Here is a 17,681-nt window from a genome sequence, read left to right as displayed (position 1 = left end):
AGCCACTACACCATACGACTTCTTAACCACAGCTTCAACCGACGCAGCTGCTTTGAGCATCCTATGAACTCAGACCCCAAGATCCTTCTGATCTTCCACACTGCCAAGAGTCCTACCGTTAGTATTATATTCTGCCATCCTATTTGACCTGTCAAAATGAACCACTTCACACTTTTCTGGGTTGAACGCCATCTGCCACTTCTCCACCCAGTCTTGCATCCTATCAATGTCTCGCTGCAACTTCTAACATCCCTCCACACTATCCACAACACCTCCAACCTTTGTGTCATCAGCAAACTTACCGACCCAGCCCTCCACTTCTTCATCTATTTAAATGCTATTATTGGGCTCGGGAGTGAATTCTCCGAACGCGCTAGCAACTCGAACCCCACCAGGGTGTTTCACTCCAGCGGGGATTATAGTAGCTCCCCACCTTCCAGGAGCTAGAGGCCCAACCAGGCTGGAGTGAAGGAGGAGAGGGGGTGCCTGCAATCACCCCCACCCCCCTCCCCCCAGGAGGTCGGGCAGTGATGCTCTGTGTGGGCATGAGGAACCCTGGCACTTCTAGCCTGTGTCCCCTGCCATAGGGCAGTGCCAAAAGGGCAAACAATAGGGGTAGTGGTCCTGCTCCCACCCTGCCATTGGGATCGATAGAGGCAGTAGGGAGGCCAATAATTGGGGCGGGCTGTTGGGGGAGGGGGAGTTTGCATGCCGGGGTGTTTGCACTGCGAGGGAGGGGAGGCCTGGAGATTGGGGCTGTCCGGGAATGGGGGCAGAGGACTGTGTGGGTGTGGGTGTGGGTGTGTGGGGGGGACGTTGAAGCTGGCCCAGGCATGGTCAGGAGAGCCATGATCAGGCCATGAGGGTGTTGGGATCGCAGCGCTGCTGGGGTCTCAGGCTGGCAAGTCATCGAGCTGACCAGCAAACGTGAGGCTGACAGCTCCATGAAATCTAATGATATTCACACTGGTTGCCTCTGCAGTGCACAGAGCGTGGGAGATTCTAGTGTGAACTCCCACTGAAACAACCAGTGTGAATTACTCCAGTTTTCCCACGTGTTGAACAGTTAGAATTTTTTTGGCAGAATTCCACCCAGAGTTCTTCACACATAATTGCAAATCTACAAAGTTGACTTCGAGTTAATGAGCGAGCGAGAGAGAAGCCAAGTCAGTACGAAGGTTAGATTAGATCGGTGGATGATGGAACACAAGTTTAATGGATATAGGAATGGGTGAAGGATAAATCCCAATATGACTGGTTGGGCCAAGGGACGGATTTCTGAGTTATAACGTTATTGCATTGTGCAGAAAAAAAAGTTTATTTATTAGTGTCACAAGTAGGTTTACATTAACATTGCAATGAATTTACTTGAAAATCCCCGAGTTGCCACAATCAGCAGCTGTTTGGATACACTCAGGGAGATTGTAATATGGCCAATGCACCCAACCAGCACGTCTTTCGACTGCAGGAGGAAGCTAGAGCACCTGGAGGAAGCCCATGAAGACATGGGGAGAATGTGCAAACTCCACACAGACAGTGACTTAAGCCTGGAATCGAACCCGGGTCGCTGGCACTGAGAGGCAGCAGTACTAACCACTGTGTCATCATGCTGCCCCTGAAGCATCTTCAGCTAGAAGCGCCAAGGAGGTGATCCATTTTGGCCTACTCCCCAAGTCTCCAGCATTATAAGTGCCAGTCTTCAGCCAATTCAACTCACTGTATGTGATATTAAGAAATGCTGAAGGCACTGGACACAGCAAAGACTATGGATTCTGACACTATTCCAGCAACAGTACTGAAAACTTATGCTCCAGAACTTGCTACACTCCTAGTCAATTCCAACTACAACACCAGCATACACTCTGAAATATGCAAAATTGCCCAAGTATATCCTCTACACTAAAAGCAGGACAAGTCCAACCTGGTAAATTACTGCCCCATCAATCTACTCTCCATCATCAGTAAACTAATAGAAGAGGTAACCAACAGTGTTATTAAGTGGCGCCTGCTTAGCAATAACCTGCTCACGAATGCTCAGTTTGGGTTCCACCAGGGCCACTCATGTCCTGACCTCATTACAGCCATGTCCTTCAAACACGGACAAAAAAATTCCCCTCCAAACTATTCACCATGCTGACTTGGAAATATATCACTGTTCTTTCACAGTTGCCGGATCAAACAGACAGCAGATTTCCTTTCTTTAGGGAAGGAAATCTGCTGTCCTTACCTGGTCTGGCCTACATGTGACTCCAGAGCCACAGCAATGTGGTTGACTCTTGACTGCCCTCCAAAGACAATGAGGGATGGGCAATAAATGCTGACCAGCCAGCGACGCCCACGTCCCACAAATGAATTTTTGAAAATCACTGAGGCTCATCAAGGGGAGAGAGGGTGCCATTGTCAATGGGGTGCAAGTGACATCCACCCCCCCTAGATTGGCTAACTCTAAGGGTCAGGGACAAGAGGGGGCTGCTGGGAGGAGGAAGAGGGGTGAGGAGCGGAGGCCTCAGCCTCTTAATCTGCATAACAGGTTTGAGGTTCTTGCTTCCAGGCTGGATGAGGATGAGGCAGGTGAGGTTGGTGAGCAAACTGCACACGGTACAGTGATGCAGCAGGACATAGGCAAAGAGAGGGGGAAAAGGAACGTAGTAGTGATTGGGGATAGTGGGGTGAAGGGTATTGACACTGTCCTTTGTCACAATGACAAAGTGCACAGAAGGGTGTGTTGTCTGCCTGGTGCTCGGGTACGGGATGTCGCAGCTGGGCTGCAGAGGAACCTGGAGTGGGAGGGTGAGAATCCGGTCGTTGCGGTACATGTGGGTGCCGGCGACGTAAGCAAAATGCAGACTGAGGATCTGGGGAGGGAGTATGAAAAGCTGGGAATGGAATTAAAAAGTAGAACCGACAACGTGGTTATCTCTGGGCTACTGCCTGAACCGAGTGCAGACGGGAGTAGGGTTGACAGGATTAAGGAAGTGAATGGGTGGCTCAGGGACTGGTGTGGGAGGAATGGGTTTGAATTTATGGGGCATTGGCACCAGTATTGGGGTAGGTGGGACCTGTTCGGGTGGGATGGAGTTGGTCTGAACCGTGCTGGGACCAGAGTGCTGGCGAATCGAGTAAAGAGGACTGTAGACGGGGCTTTAAACTAATTGGGGGGGGGGGGGAGGGTGCGAGGGTAGGTGATGTTATGAGGTCTAAAGTTAAGGAGAGGGTACAGGTAAGGGAAGAGGCCGAGGATGTCCCAATAATAGAGGGAGTAGGGGGCGTGAGTATAGTTGGTGGCGTTACGGCAAATAGGGTCCAGGTGAAGGCTGGAATGAAGGCACTTTATCTGAATGCACGAAGCATTCGGAATAAAGTGGATGAGCTGGTGGCGCAGATCGACACAAATGGATACGATCTGGTGGCCATTACAGAGACGTGGCTGCAGGGTGACAGGGACTGGAAGCTGAATGTACAGGGCTATCAAGTGTTTAGGAAGGATAGGCAGGAGGGAAAAGGGGGGTGGTGTAGCTCTGCTGATTAAGGATAGCATCAAGGTGGTAGCAAGGGATGATATTGGAGCCAAGGAGCAGAACGTGGAATCGTTGTGGGCGGAGATTAGGAACAGCAAAGGGAGGAAGACGCTGGTGGGTGTCGTCTATAGGCCCCCGAATAATGATCTGGAGGTGGGGCGGGCTGTTAACGTGCAAATAAGTGCGGCGTGCAGGAATGGGACGGCCGTAGTTATGGGGGATTTCAATCTGCATATTGATTGGTCGACCCATGTTGGACGCGGGGGGCTCGAGGAAGAGTTCTTGGAATGCTGCCGGGATAGTTTCCTCGAACAGTGTGTGTTGGAGCCGACGAGGGAGCAAGCTATCTTGGATCTGGTGCTATGTAATGAGGCGGGTAGAATTAGGGACCTTGCGGTGAAGGATCCTCTTGGGGAGAGTGATCATTGTATGGTGGAGTTTCTGGTGCAGATGGAGGAGGAGAAAGTGGGTTCCCGGACACGCGTCCTTTGTTTGAATAGAGGGGAGTACGGTAGGATGAGAGAAGAATTGGCGAATGTGGACTGGGGGAGCGCGTTGGAGGGAGGGTCTGCTGAGGAGCAGTGGAGGATCTTTAAGGAGATCTTTCTTGGTGCTCAGCAGAAATTTATTCCGATGGTCAAAAAGGACCGTAGGAGGAGAGGTAATCAGCCGTGGATAACGAAGGAGGTGAAGGAAAGTGTTAAACTAAAAGCGGAGGAATTTAGAGTAGCTAAGAGTAGTGGGCGAGAAGAGGATTGGGAGAGGTTTAAATGTCAACAAAGATTGACAAAGAAGTTGATAAAGAAGGGTAGGAGAAACTATGAAGCTGGGCTCGCGCTTAATATAAAAAAGGATAGCAAGAGTTTTTATAAATATATAAAAAGGAAGAGGCTGGCTAGGGTGAATGTTGGTCCTTTAGAGGATGAGAAAGGGGACCTAGTGGTAGGGGATGGGGATATGGCTAAGGTATTGAATAACTTTTTTGTTTCTGTCTTCACGGAGGAGGACGTGAATAATTTGCTGGGTGTTAGCGATGGAAAGGTAGTAGGACTGGAGGGTCTTAATGACATTACTGTTACTAGAGAGGCGGTGCTCGACAGACTGGAGGGGCTGATTGTGGACAAGTCCCCAGGACCGGATGGAATGCATCCGAGGGTTCTGAAAGAAATGGCGGAGGTGATAGTGGATGCCTTGCTGGTTATTTTCCAGACGTCGCTGGATTCCGGGGAAGTGCCGGATGATTGGAAAACGGCTAATGTTACGCCGTTGTTTAAGGGTGCTAGGCAAAAGGCAGGGAATTATAGGCTGGTTAGTTTAACGTCTGTTGTAGGTAAAATGTTAGAATCCGTCATCAAGGAGGAAATGGCGAGGCATCTTGAGAGGAATTGCTTGATAGAGCAGACGCAGCACGGTTTCGTTAAAGGGAAGTCGTGTCTGACAAATTTACTGGAGTTCTATGAGGATGTGTCTAGGGCGGTGGATAGAGGAGAGCCGGTGGATGTGGTCTTTCTAGATTTTCAGAAGGCGTTTGACAAAGTACCTCACAAGAGGTTATTGCAGAAGGTCGAGGGACATGGAGTTGGGGGTAGGGTGTTAGCGTGGATAGAGGATTGGTTGTCAAATAGGAGGCAGAGAGTGGGGGTCAACGGGTGCTATTTGGATTGGCGGATGGTGACTAGTGGAGTGCCCCAGGGGTCGGTGCTGGGGCCTCAGCTTTTTACCATTTATATAGATGATCTGGAGGAGGGAACCGAGTGTAGGGTGTCGAAATTTGCTGATGACACCAAGATTGGGGGAACGGCAAATTGTGCGGAGGGTGTGGAGAATCTGCAGAAGGATCTAGATAGGCTGGGCGAATGGGCCAGGAAATGGCAAATGGAATTTAATGTTGGCAAGTGTGAGGTGGTCCACTTTGGTAGGAAGAATGGTAGGAAGGACTATTACTTACGGGGCGAAAAACTGCAGCAGGCGACGGTGCAGAGGGACCTCGGGGTCCTTGTGCATGAGTCGCAAAAACCCAGCTTGCAGGTGCAGCAGGTGGTCAGGAAGGCAAATGGGATGCTGGCCTTCATAGCGAGGGGGATTGAATATAAAAGTAGGGAGGTCTTGCTGCAGCTGTATAGGGCATTGGTGAGGCCGCAGCTGGAGTACTGTGTGCAGTTTTGGGCGCCGCACCTGCGCAAAGATATTTTGGCCTTGGAGGGAGTGCAGAGGTTTATTAGAATGATACCGGAGTTGAGGGGGTTGAGCTATGAGGAGAGGCTGAATAAACTGGGCTTGTACTCGTTAGAGTTTAGAAGAATGAGGGGAGATCTCATTGAGACGTATAAGATGATGAATGGGATGGATAGGATAGAGGTGGAGAGACTCTTCCCGCTCAAAAAAGACAGTAGGACTAGGGGGCACAGCCTCAAGATAAAAGGGGGGCGGTTTAGAACGGAGTTGAGGAGGAACTTCTTCACTCAAAGGGTGGTGAATCTCTGGAATTCTCTGCCCGTTGAAGTGGTGGAGGCTGCCTCGCTAAATATTTTTAAGACGCGGGTTGATGGGTTTTTGATAAGAGAGGGGATTGAGGGTTATGGGGAGAAAGCAGGAAAGTGGAACTGAGCAGCGACAGATCAGCCATGATCTTATTGAATGGCGGGGCAGGCTCGAAGTAGATGGCCTACTCCTGCTCCTATTTCTTATGTTCTTATGTAAAATCCTGGAACTCCCCTAATGGCACTGTGGATGTACTTGCACCGCATGGGTTCGCAATTGTTCAAGAAGGCAGCTCACCACCACCTTCTCATAAGAGATGGGTCTCACTATCAAAGCTCACATATCTTAAATAAATAAAAAAAAGTGGCTGCAGATTTATCTAGATGACAATGGCTGCATTCCAAATATAATTCAACAACTGTGAAGTGGATTCTGCTACCCTGAGGATAGGATAAAGCTTCCACTTCCTCTAATAATTCAGTACAACTGCTTCCTGCTTTAATGTGCTAATTTTTTTTTATTCAGTCATGGATTTATAATTAATGATAACAAATCAACATTTGTTGCCCATCCCTTTAAAGAGTCAGCCACATTGCTGTGGCTTCAGAATCATATGTAGGCCAGACCAGGTAAAGGCTGCAGATTTACTTCTCTAAAGATCAGTAAACAGTCTCACAATACCATGTTAAAGTCCAACAGGTTTATTTGGAATCACGAGCTTTCAAAGCCTGTAAATAAACCAGTTGGACTTGAACCTGGTGTTTTGAGACTTCTTACTGTGCCCACCCCAGTCCAACGCCAGCATCTCCACATCATCTCTAAAGGACGTAGTGAATTAGATGGGTTTTTACAACAACTGACAATGGTTCTTGGTCAGCATTAGACTTCTAATTCCAGATTTTTATTGAATTCAAATTTCACCATCTGCTGTATAGGATTTGAACCCGGGACCCCAGAGGATTACATGGGGCTCTGGATTACTAGTCCAGCGACTACATCACTATGCCACTGCCTCCCCTAATGAAATGAAACAACTAATCCTTTATATTAAGTACCCATTATAGCAAGTCTGTTAAAAGCAGGATTTCTGATATGCATAACTTCACAGTAAGGCTTTGTTGCTCTGTATTATATAAAATATTCAGACTAACAATAACCATCTCAACCACTTTACCATCTGAGTGCAATGCATGGTGACAGTTATGTAGGTGGTTGGTGAAAATAACTTGAATAGCTTGTCTATTGAGTCATATCTTTTGAAAGATTATGTGCGATTAGGAGAAAAATATTCTGGTGATTATTTTTCCATTACATTGCTGCTCTTCTTCTTCTAGGTTGTAGAGGTCTAAGTAAGCATGAAGAGTTGCTGCAGGGCATATGGAAGATGGATCACACTGTGGCCATAATGCACCAGTAGAGGAGAGGGTGGATACTGACTACGAGGACGGGGTGCCTATCAAATGGACAGCTTTGTCCTTGATTGTGCTAAACTTCACAAGTACTGTCGTATCTGCACCCATCCAGAGGAATGCTAAATATTCCATCTTAAAAGCTTTAAAAACGGTCCCGAGAAAAGGCAAGAAGTCGGGATTAAATCAATGGCACTTTCAGAGAAATGGTGGGCTGCAATAAGCCTCCTTCCTGCACTAAAAAAAGTCTATACTTCTATCTCAAGCAAATACTAAAGTTAAAGTTTATTTATTAATCACAAATCGGCTTACATTAACACTGCAATGAAGTTACTGTGAAAATCCCCTAGCCGCCACACTCTGTCGCCTGCTCGGGTACAATGAGGGAGAATTTAGCACGGCCAATGCACCTAACCAGCATATCATTCGGACTGTGGGAGGAAACTGGAGCACGAGGAGGAAATCCACACAGACACAGGGAGAACGTGCAGACTCCACACAGACAGCGACCCAAGCTGGGAATCAAACCTGGGTCCCTAGCATGGTGAGGCAGCAGTGCTAACAACCGTGCTACTGTGCCTCCCCTGTCAAATCCATTGGGGGCAGTTCAGGAAAAATTTTAATGATGTCAATAACTGAGATTCAGAATTCTCCAGAGTTGTTACTAATTTTGGTTCTGCATATTCTTTCAGGGTCAGCATCAGTGATCACTCCTCTAAATCGACCCTGTGTCACATCCTTTCCTATCTGGAGAGCCCCCTTGGCATTCAATATCTGATCAAATGACAAGTGTTGTCCAGGGTCTGAAACAATGAGCATTCATTGTGTGTAGAGGACACTGATTTCACACTTGTCAGTATATGCTCTACCCTATCTTTTTTTAGAGAAAGTCACTGACAAACACTGGATTGACATGGTCAATTATACACCAGCAGGTTGGTTCAATACACGAGTGAACTGATAGCAGTTTTCTAGTGAAATGCATCTACCAATCATTGCTTCTTCCAACATTGAAGATTACAAAATATGCTATTGCAGCCCATTAATGAACAGCAATTAGAGATGGGCCACACCCTTGCAGCTCACAACCCTTAAATGAATAAAAAAAAGTTGGCTGCTACATTTATCTAGATGACAATGGCTGCATTCCAAATATAATTCAACATTCCCATGTCTGCCTGGATTTCCTCCAGGTGCTCCGGTTAGCTTCCACAGTCCAAAGATGTGCTGGTTAGGTTGATTGGCCATACTAAATTGACCCCAGTGTCAGGGGATTGGCAGGGTAAATGTATGGGGTTGCAGGAATAGGGCCTGGGTGGGATTGTGTTCGTCTGCACAGTGGGGATTTTATGATTCAGATGAACTATGAAGTGGATTGTGCTACCATGAGGATAGAATATATAGATTCTGATTCCACTTCCTCTAATAATTTAAGTACGATTTTTAATTTAGAATACAAGATGCTCTTGTCTCGCTATACCAATGCCAAACACAAAGTGTAAGTTCGTTAACGCTGGAGAGTTGGGGTGGCAAAGTGGCACAGTGGTTAGCACTGGGGACCCAGGTTTGATTCCCAGCTTGGGTCACTGTGTGAACTCCATACAGACATTCTCCCCGTGTCTTCGTAGATTTCCTGCGAATGCTCCAGTTTCCTCCCACAGTCCAAAGATGTGCAGGTTAGGTGGCTTGGCCATGCCAAATTCTCCCTCAGCGTACCCAAACAGATGCCGGAGTGTGGTGACTAGGGGAATTTCACAGTAAATTCATTGCAGTGTTAATGTAAGACTACTTGTGACTAATAAATAAAACTTTAAACTTTAACTTTAACTGTGCAGTTTGCACATTCTCCCTGTGTCTGTTTGGGTTTCCTCCAGGTGCTCCAGACTCCCCCCACAGTCCTGCTGGTTAGGTGAATTTGGCCACGCTAAGTTGTCCCTTACTGTCAAGGGGACTATCTAGGGTAAATACATGGGGTTGTGGGGATAGGGCCTGATTGGAACTGTGGTCAGTGCAGACCCGATGGGCCAAATGGCCTCCTTCTGCAATGTATGGAATCTATGATTCTATGAAACCAAACAAGGAGAAAGCTGGACTTCTTCTTCAACTCTCTATATATTCTCACGTCTGAGTCAGCAGGTGAAGAGTTCAAACACCATTCTAAACAGCCCTGGTGAGTGGAAATGAGAACGTAGTCCCTAAATACTGAGATGACATCCAGCAGGGTACTCATGTCAGAACGAGAACCAATTGGTGTAGTGGTAATATTCTCAACTCTTGAGTCAGAAGGAGAAGTGTTTGGGCTCTACACCTGACAGCTACATGTCAAGGGCTGCCAAAGTTACTGCCTTAAATATACAATTCCTAATTTTAGGTGGGAGGAATGACAACCATATTGTCTGTTTAGTTACACCTACTCCTGATCACAAAGAATGAAAAGCATTCCAATACAGAGGGGTGAAAGTCATCTTGGAATGTATTGGGCAACATCTCATCGTTTCTTATCTAATGTGCAACAGTTTTAAGAGGTAATTTATTTCCCCTTGGACAGAACATCAAAATTCTTAACCAGCTTTTGCTCAACATGTCGAGGCTTTTTGCTATCAAACCGGAAATCTATGATAAAACAAATCTAATTTCGCGGCAATAGACTAAATTAGACTGAGATATAGACCATTAGGGTAAAAATCTCAAACACAAAATCACTGGTATGGACCAGACATAGGCTGCTTGAGGTGATGATTCAAGGAAAGCAACATTTTAAAGGATTTTAACTACAGTCATCACCTCTTGGGCTACAATGTCCCCAAAAGTCACTTAAAGTTAGCCACATTTTCTCTTTTATATTGTGCTTCAATTTATTCTTTCCTTACTTCTTCTCATCTCAAACCATTCCCCCGATGGGAACCTACTCAGTATGAATGTGCAAAGGGAAAGTTAAGTGCAGCTGACACATCAACTTGCTCGAGAATGGATAGCACGTTTAGCTCAGGCTCACTGTCACGGCCCACTGCAAGCAAATAAACAATTTGCTGGACAAACTCCATTTCTGTTAGACCAAGAAAATATGACGTACACTGTGTTGGCATCCAACCACCTATTAATACCTAGACAAATTACCATTGGCACAGTGGGAATATTCCAACCTCTGAGTCAGAAGATGAAGGGTCCAGGCTCCAACCCGGGTGGGCAAAGACATGAGTGTTGACTCTAAATACTGGATTGATGTCCAGCATGGGATACTTGCATTGATATGCACTGGCCCTCTCCTTTTAAAGGGTAGGTGGAGCTTTTTAGCCGTGATTGCAATCTACTTAGAAGGTACTTGGAAAATAAAAGATTCAAGGAAAGCACTGTCTTCTCTACTAGATGGCTTGAGAATCTCGCGTCAGACAGATTTCTGTCCGAAGACAGAATTCAAGAAACCGATCTGAACTATATCTTGATGCAGTCAGCAAAACTTCTAACCACATGAACCATGTTCTCAGCAAATCAATTGATAGATTAATTTCACAAATAAAAGCTGGCTTGCTAAATCCTCCAGAGCCAAGGTCATTGTTGATTGAACTGTGAAAAATTGTACAGTTACATCGATTCTAATCAAGAATTGGAAGGGGGATGAGACAGGGAAGAGACAAGTCAGCATTTCTTCATGCAGTGAGAGACAGATGCTTCTCAAATTCATTCTCTTCATTTCCACATGATGTTAATAATAAGGGAATGCCAATTCTGATAGATCATGTCCACTTGCGAATATGGGTGTTAGGGCATCCAACAGCTGCCAAACTAGATTTTATTTAGTTATTAGTATCACAAATAGGCTTACAATTACACTGCAATTAAGTTACTGTGAAAACCCCCTAGTTGCCACACTCTGATGCCTATTTGGGTACACTGAGGGAGAATTTAGCATGACCAATGCACCTAATTAGCATGTCTTTCGAACGATGGGAGGAAACCGGAGCACCTGGAGGAAACCCATGCAGACGTAGGGAGAACATGCAGACTCCACACAGACAGTGGCCCAAGCTGGAAATCAAACTTGAGTCCCTAGCACTGTGAGGTAGCAGTGCTAACCACTGTGCCACCAACAAGATACTGCTTCAAAAACCAACTACATTCTGCCCCCATCCTGTCTATTAACAGAGAAGAGTTAATGATCTCTGTTTAACAACCAAGCAAAGAAACTGATTCCATGAACCACTTTTATCAGCTACATTATAAAAATCTGAGTGTAAAATGTTTTATAACCTCCCCAGTGGAAATCATAGAATCCGTATGGTGCAGAAGAAGCCATTCAACCCATCAAGTCCACACCAACTATGACCAAGCATCTTACCCAGGCCCCCTCCCCACCTTATCCCTGTAGCCCCACAAATTTAACATTGAAATTCATCTAACCTACACATTTTGAGCTATTACAGAACAATTTAGTATCACCTAACACACACACCTTTGGACTGTGGGAGGAAACCAGAGCACCTCCCGCAGGAAACCCACGCAGACATGAGGAGAACGTGTAGACTCCACCCAGTTGAACCCAGGTCCCTGGCACTGTGAGGCAGCAATACTAACCAATGTGCCATCCTATGATGATTATCACTGTTCACCCTTCTTAGGGGAGTTTCACAGTAACTAATAAACTAATCATTTTGAAGCCGAGGGTCCATCCCTCAGCTCCTCTCCCCTCCAGGTGAGTGAGAAGTTCCTCCTCCTACCTTGTGCTGTTTCCACATGGTCCCCAGTGCCTTGACATCGTGTTTGGAGTGCTTGCCTTCCTCCAGACACTGGTAACAAACGGGGATCTTGCAGCTGGCGCAGTACATGCTGTGGTTCTCCAGTTCGTGCTCGGTGCAGGTGGAGATCTTGCGTGGAGGTGACAGCTGTTTCTTGGCGGGGCCGGGGGCCCGGCGGGCCTGGCTGGGCGGGATGAGGCGGTGCTTGGCCAGGGCTCCGCGGGCAGGGTGGCACCGCCGCTGGCACGGCTCGCAGTACAGGACGTCGCACTGCTCGCACAGGACGGCCGCCTCCTGCGGGCCCCGCTCACACAGCTGGCACTGGGCTGCCTCGGCGCGGCCCTGCTGGTAGCGGCCGACGATGGCCTCCAGCAGGCGGTTGCGGGCGAAGCCGCGGAGCCCCCGCTCCTCCAGCAGCGCGCTGCGGTGGCACTGCGGGCAGGTCAGGCTGGAGTGGCGGAGCGGCGCCGGCAGCGGCGCCGGGGGGAACACCCGCACCCCGTTCGGCGACTTCTGGCTGGGGGTGGCCGGCGCGAAGCCCGTGTACGAGCCGTAGCCGCTGTCCGCCTCGCTGTACACGCTCATCTTGTCCAGGTCCAGGTAGTCATAGTCCGAGGCCGAGGTCCGGGCCCGGGCCTGCGGGGAGGGCGGCTCGGCCTCGGGGGTCTGCACCAGGATAGTGCGAGCACAGGGCAGGCACACATTGTGTGAGCACGGCAGGATGATGGGGTCTCGGTAGAAAGAGCCACACACCGGGCACTTGAGCTCCTCTTCCATGTCAGCCATGCAGCGGGGGCCGGGGGTGAGGGGGGAGTGGGCGGGAAGCGAGGCTCAGAGACCCCCGCTCAGCACCAGGGACAGCGCCGCCTCTCACTGCGCATGTTCACTCCTCCGCCAGCTCCACCTCTCACTGCGCATGTGCACTCCTCCGCCAGTTCCACTTCTCACTGCGCATGTGCACTCCTCCGCCAGCTCCACCTTTCACTGTCCATGTTCACTCCTCTGCCAGTCCCACCTCTCACTGCGCATGTGCACTTCTCCGCCAGAGCCGCCGCCGCTCAATGCGCATGTACACTCCTCCGCCAGCGCCGCCTCTCACTGCGCATGTGCACTCCTCCACCATCGCCTCCTCTCACTGCGCATGCACTCCTCCGCCAGCGCCAGTGCTCGATGCGCATGTGCACCTCCTCCGCAGCACTGCCGCTCAAGGGGCACGTGCACTCTCGTCCGGAGGACAGGCAGCACCGCGGCTTACTGCGCATGTGCATTCCTCCGAGGATCGGGGGTAGTGACCGGCAGTATGTGCACTCTGGCCATATTGGTGGTCGTGATGTGGAGCTACCGGCGTTGGACTGGGGTAAACACAACACCAGGTTTATTTGGTAGCAAACGCCACTAGGTAAGTGGGAGCTCTGTTCACAAACAGGTCTTATCAAGACACAAACTCAAATTACAAAATAATGATTGGAATGCGAGTCTTTCCAGATAATCAAGTCTTAAGGTACAGACAATGTGAGTGAAGAGAGTGTTAAGCACAGATTAAAGAGATGTGTATTGTCTCCAGCCAGGACAGTTAGTGAGATTTTGCAAACCCAAGCAAATCATGGGGGTTACAGATAGGGTGACATGAACCCAAGATCCCGGTTGAGGCCGTCCTCGTGTGCGGGACTATCAGTCTCTGCTCAGTGACTCTGTGCTGTCATGTTTTGTGAAGGCTGCCTTGGAGAATGCTTACACAAAGATCAGAGGCCAAATGCTGGTAAACACTGAAATGTTCGCCAACAGGAAGAGAACAGTCTTGCCGGATGATTCTTGAGCAATGTTCATTCATCCCTGGGAGGAACAGTGCAGCAGCACTCAAGGCTCATGTGTACATTTGCCCTGTCTTGGCAGAGACAATGCTGCCATAAACTGTGCAAAATGAGCATGTTCCTGGCTTGGGTCAGTATCTGTGTGGAGTTTGCATGTTCTCCCCTTGTCTGTGTGGGTTTTCTCTGGGTGCTCTGGTTTCCTTCCACAGTCCAAGGATGTGCAGGTTAGGTGGATTGACCGCAGTAAATAGCCCCTTAGTGTCAAGAGGACTAACTAGGGCATGAGGGTTACAGGAATGGGGCCTGGGTGGACTTGTGTTTGGTGCAGACTCAATGGACCGAATGGTTTCCTTCTGCACTGTAGGGATTCTGTGATTCTGTCTGTTGGCTTTGATTCTACTGGAGCAGTACAACCACTTCCAGCATTCCATGCCCTTTTCCATCTTCCAGATCTATCACATTGTATTCATTCATTTCTATTTGCACTATCTATTCATTGATATTGTTTTGAATGCTATGTCCATTCAGATACAAAACCTTAAGTTTTGACCTTTTATTATTTTTGTATTATTAGCCTCACCTATTGATTTATTCTTAGATTTGTACTCTCTGTTCCTTCCTGTCATATTCTGTTTGTCATTTCCCATATTTTGTCTTTTGCCTTGTCTCTACTCTTTGATATGCCACATCTCAAATTTGATCTCTTGCCCCCTTATTGAGTTTAAAACTCTCTCTACTTCCCCAGTTATATGGCTCGCTGGAACATCAGCCCCAGCAAGATTCAGGTATAGACCTTCCCAATGGTACAGATCCCAATTTCCCCTGAAATGGTGTGAATGTCCCATGAACTGGAACTCCCCTTCCCCACACAGTCTTTGAGCTACGTATAAATTTCTCTAATCTGATGTGTCCTACGCCAATTTAAACATGGCTCAGGTACTGATCCAAAATGATTACCTTTGAAGTTCTGTTTCTTAAATTTGATGTCTAGCACCTCATGCCAATTATGCAGAACCTCCTTCCTGGTCCTGCCTATGTCATTGGTCCCTAAATGGATCATGAGTACTGGATCCTCCTCCTGCCACTGCAAGTTCCTCTCCAGCCCTGAGCAAATGTCCCAGCCCTAGCATTGGGCAGGTAACACAGCTGTCTGAACTTTTGCTCCTTGCTACAGAAAAGAAGATCAATCTACCTTGCAGCTTCCATTCTCACCCAAACAAGCTGAAAGAACCTCAAACCTGTTGAGCAATTGCAGAGGTTGACACTCCTGTCCACTGAGTCCCCTTGCTTGCCTCAGCAGCAGTCTCACCCTTCTGTCCCTGACCACTTTACAAACCATAAGATTCTATCCTAAGCAGTGTGACTGCCTCCTGAAACAAAACGTCCAGAAAGCTGTCAGCTTCCCTGATACGTTGGGGTGTCCACAGCTCAGTCTTCAGCTTAGTGACTCTTAGTTGAAGCTCCTCAGTAAGGGCAGCATTGTGGCACAGTGATTAGCACTGCTGCCTCACAGCAGTAGGTACCTGGGTTCAATTCCGATCTTGAATGACTGTGGAGTTTGCACGTTGGCCCTGTGTCTGTGTAGGTGCTCCAGTTTCCTCCCACAGTCCAAAGATGTTCAAGTTAGGTGGGTTGGCTATGCTAAATGCCATGGTTAATGGGAATAGAGCAGAGGGGAGGGAGAACTTGGGTAGGATGCGCTTTTGGAGAGCCAGTATAGACTCAATGGGCCAAATGGCCTCTTTCTGTGCTGTAAGGATTCTACGATTCTAAGCCGAACACACTGCAAATGTGCTTCCCCTGGGTAACATTGGTATCCGTGACCTCCCATATGCTGACTCTAAAACCTGGAAGATTGAATTAAAGTAAATCTTTTGCTCTGATCTCTCTTTATTTTTTCTGAAATAATGCACATTCAGGTTTGCAAGAATTAATGTTTGTTTGCTAACATGACAAAAGTGCCTTCAGTGATGGTCCTTTATTTTACCCTGGCTTCATGGTTGTTTACAAGTGGACAAAGTGAAGGAACCCTCACAGATAGAGCTGGAGAACCTGTATCCTCTCTGCATCATCTCACAACAAATAATTACCACAAGACTAATAGTTCTTTTTCTTTTTATCTTCTATTTCTTTGTCATGTCTCTCCTCCACAGCATCTAGCAGTGCTCCTGGTCTGCCTCTGAAAATCTGGGAGCCACGCAACGAGCAGCCATCTTTGTTGCATGACTGGCTGTATGATGGCTAATAGTTTTGTGGCTCGTGCAAATCTGGCTTTCTGAAATGGTTAACAATTTACTAGTTATCGGGGGTTTCACAATTCACCTATGACATATTTATTGCCAAAATAGGGAATCCCTACTCAAAGCATTTTGATTTGATTTTCATTTATAATCGTCACATGTGTTGGTATACAGTGAAAAGTATTGTTTCTTCTGCACGATATAGACAAAGCATACTGTTCATCGAGAAGGGAAGGAGAGAGTGCAAAATGTAGGGTTACAGTCGTAGCTAGGGTATAGAGAAAGTTCAACTTAATGCAAGGTAGGTCCATTCAAACGTCTGATGGCAGCAGGGAAGAAGCTCTTCTTCAGTCTGTTGATACATGTCCTCAGACTTTTATATCTTTTTCTTGATCGAAGAATGTGGAAGAGAGAATGTCTGGGATGCGTGGGGTCTTTAATAACGCTGGCTGCTTTTCCAAGGCACCAGGAAGTGTCAACGGGTGGGAGGCTGGTTTGAGTGATGAACTGGGCTACATTCACGACCCTGTCCCTGGCTCTGTGAGGCAGCATTGCTACCAGTTTGTCACTTGGAGAGTGGTGAATCTTTGTAATTCTCTACCCCAGAGTGCTGTGAAGGATCAGTTATTGAATGTTTTCAAAACAGTGTTTGAAAGATTTCTGATATTAAAGATATTAAGGGATCCAGGGACAGTGCAGGATAATAACGTTGAGATAGAAAATTAGCCATGATCTAGCTGAATGGTGAATCAGGCTCAAGGGGCCTATTACTGCATGTACTTCCTATGTTCCGATGTCATGCTATGAATATATGAATCACCGGTTGTAGCCAGCGGAATGATCACGTACAATGTTAATAAGATACCGCTGCGACATAGGTGATGCAATTATAACTTGATTTCAGACCAAGTAGTCTAAGTATGAAGACCCAAGAACCTTTTCTGAGGGGGAGACTGTGGTGTACATATTTTGTAGGGAAAGAGATAATCAATTGGAGGATAATGAGGAGATTGCCCAAGTGTTTTGTAATAACCTTTCATTCCTCAACATTATTACCCTGCACTGTCCCTGGATCCCTTAATATCTTTAATATCCAGGATCTATCAAACTCTGTTTTGAAAACAAGAACTGAGCCTCTTACATACAGGGAAAAATTAACTTAATTATAAAATGAGCGGAAAAGGCTTGTCACTTCTTGTGACGAGGTGCTATCCTAAGAATACTTATAGATCAGAGAAACAGAATGCACCTGAGGATGTGCCTATCCCTTTGCAGATAATGGAAGGTGGGGGTTGGGAGTATCTGTGCCTAAATGAACAATTACTAAACAAAAGAGGGTTTCAGTATTGCACTCAGGTTCCGGGTATTTACGATAGAAATTTTAAATCAGAGGTCAGGTTGAATGGGGTACTTTTTTTATTGATTGGACATGGGTGTTGCTAGCTGGCCGGCATTTATTGCCCATCCCTGGTTGAGAGTCAACCACAAT

General features: G+C 47.3%; 1 protein-coding gene across 2 annotated transcripts in view; it reads right to left on the bottom strand.

Annotated features, from left to right (window-relative positions):
* Window positions 1-12,976, bottom strand: part of trim67 (tripartite motif containing 67) — a 46,932-nt gene extending 33,956 nt beyond the window's left edge. For both annotated transcript variants that reach the window (XM_080191911.1, XM_080191912.1), the window contains exon 1: window positions 12,124-12,976. In XM_080191911.1, the coding sequence (XP_080048037.1) occupies window positions 12,124-12,927 (804 nt within the window). In that variant the 5' untranslated portion in view covers window positions 12,928-12,976. The remainder of the gene's footprint in view (window positions 1-12,123) is intronic.
* Between the last annotated feature and the right edge of the window lie 4,705 nt (window positions 12,977-17,681).

Source organism: Carcharhinus amblyrhynchos, chromosome 7, assembly GCF_965287045.1.
Source record: "Carcharhinus amblyrhynchos chromosome 7, sCarAmb.v2.hapA, whole genome shotgun sequence".
NCBI lineage: Eukaryota > Metazoa > Chordata > Chondrichthyes > Carcharhiniformes > Carcharhinidae > Carcharhinus > Carcharhinus amblyrhynchos.
The sequence above is the reverse complement of the archived record's forward strand: the minus strand, read 5'-3'. Positions and strand labels throughout refer to the sequence as shown.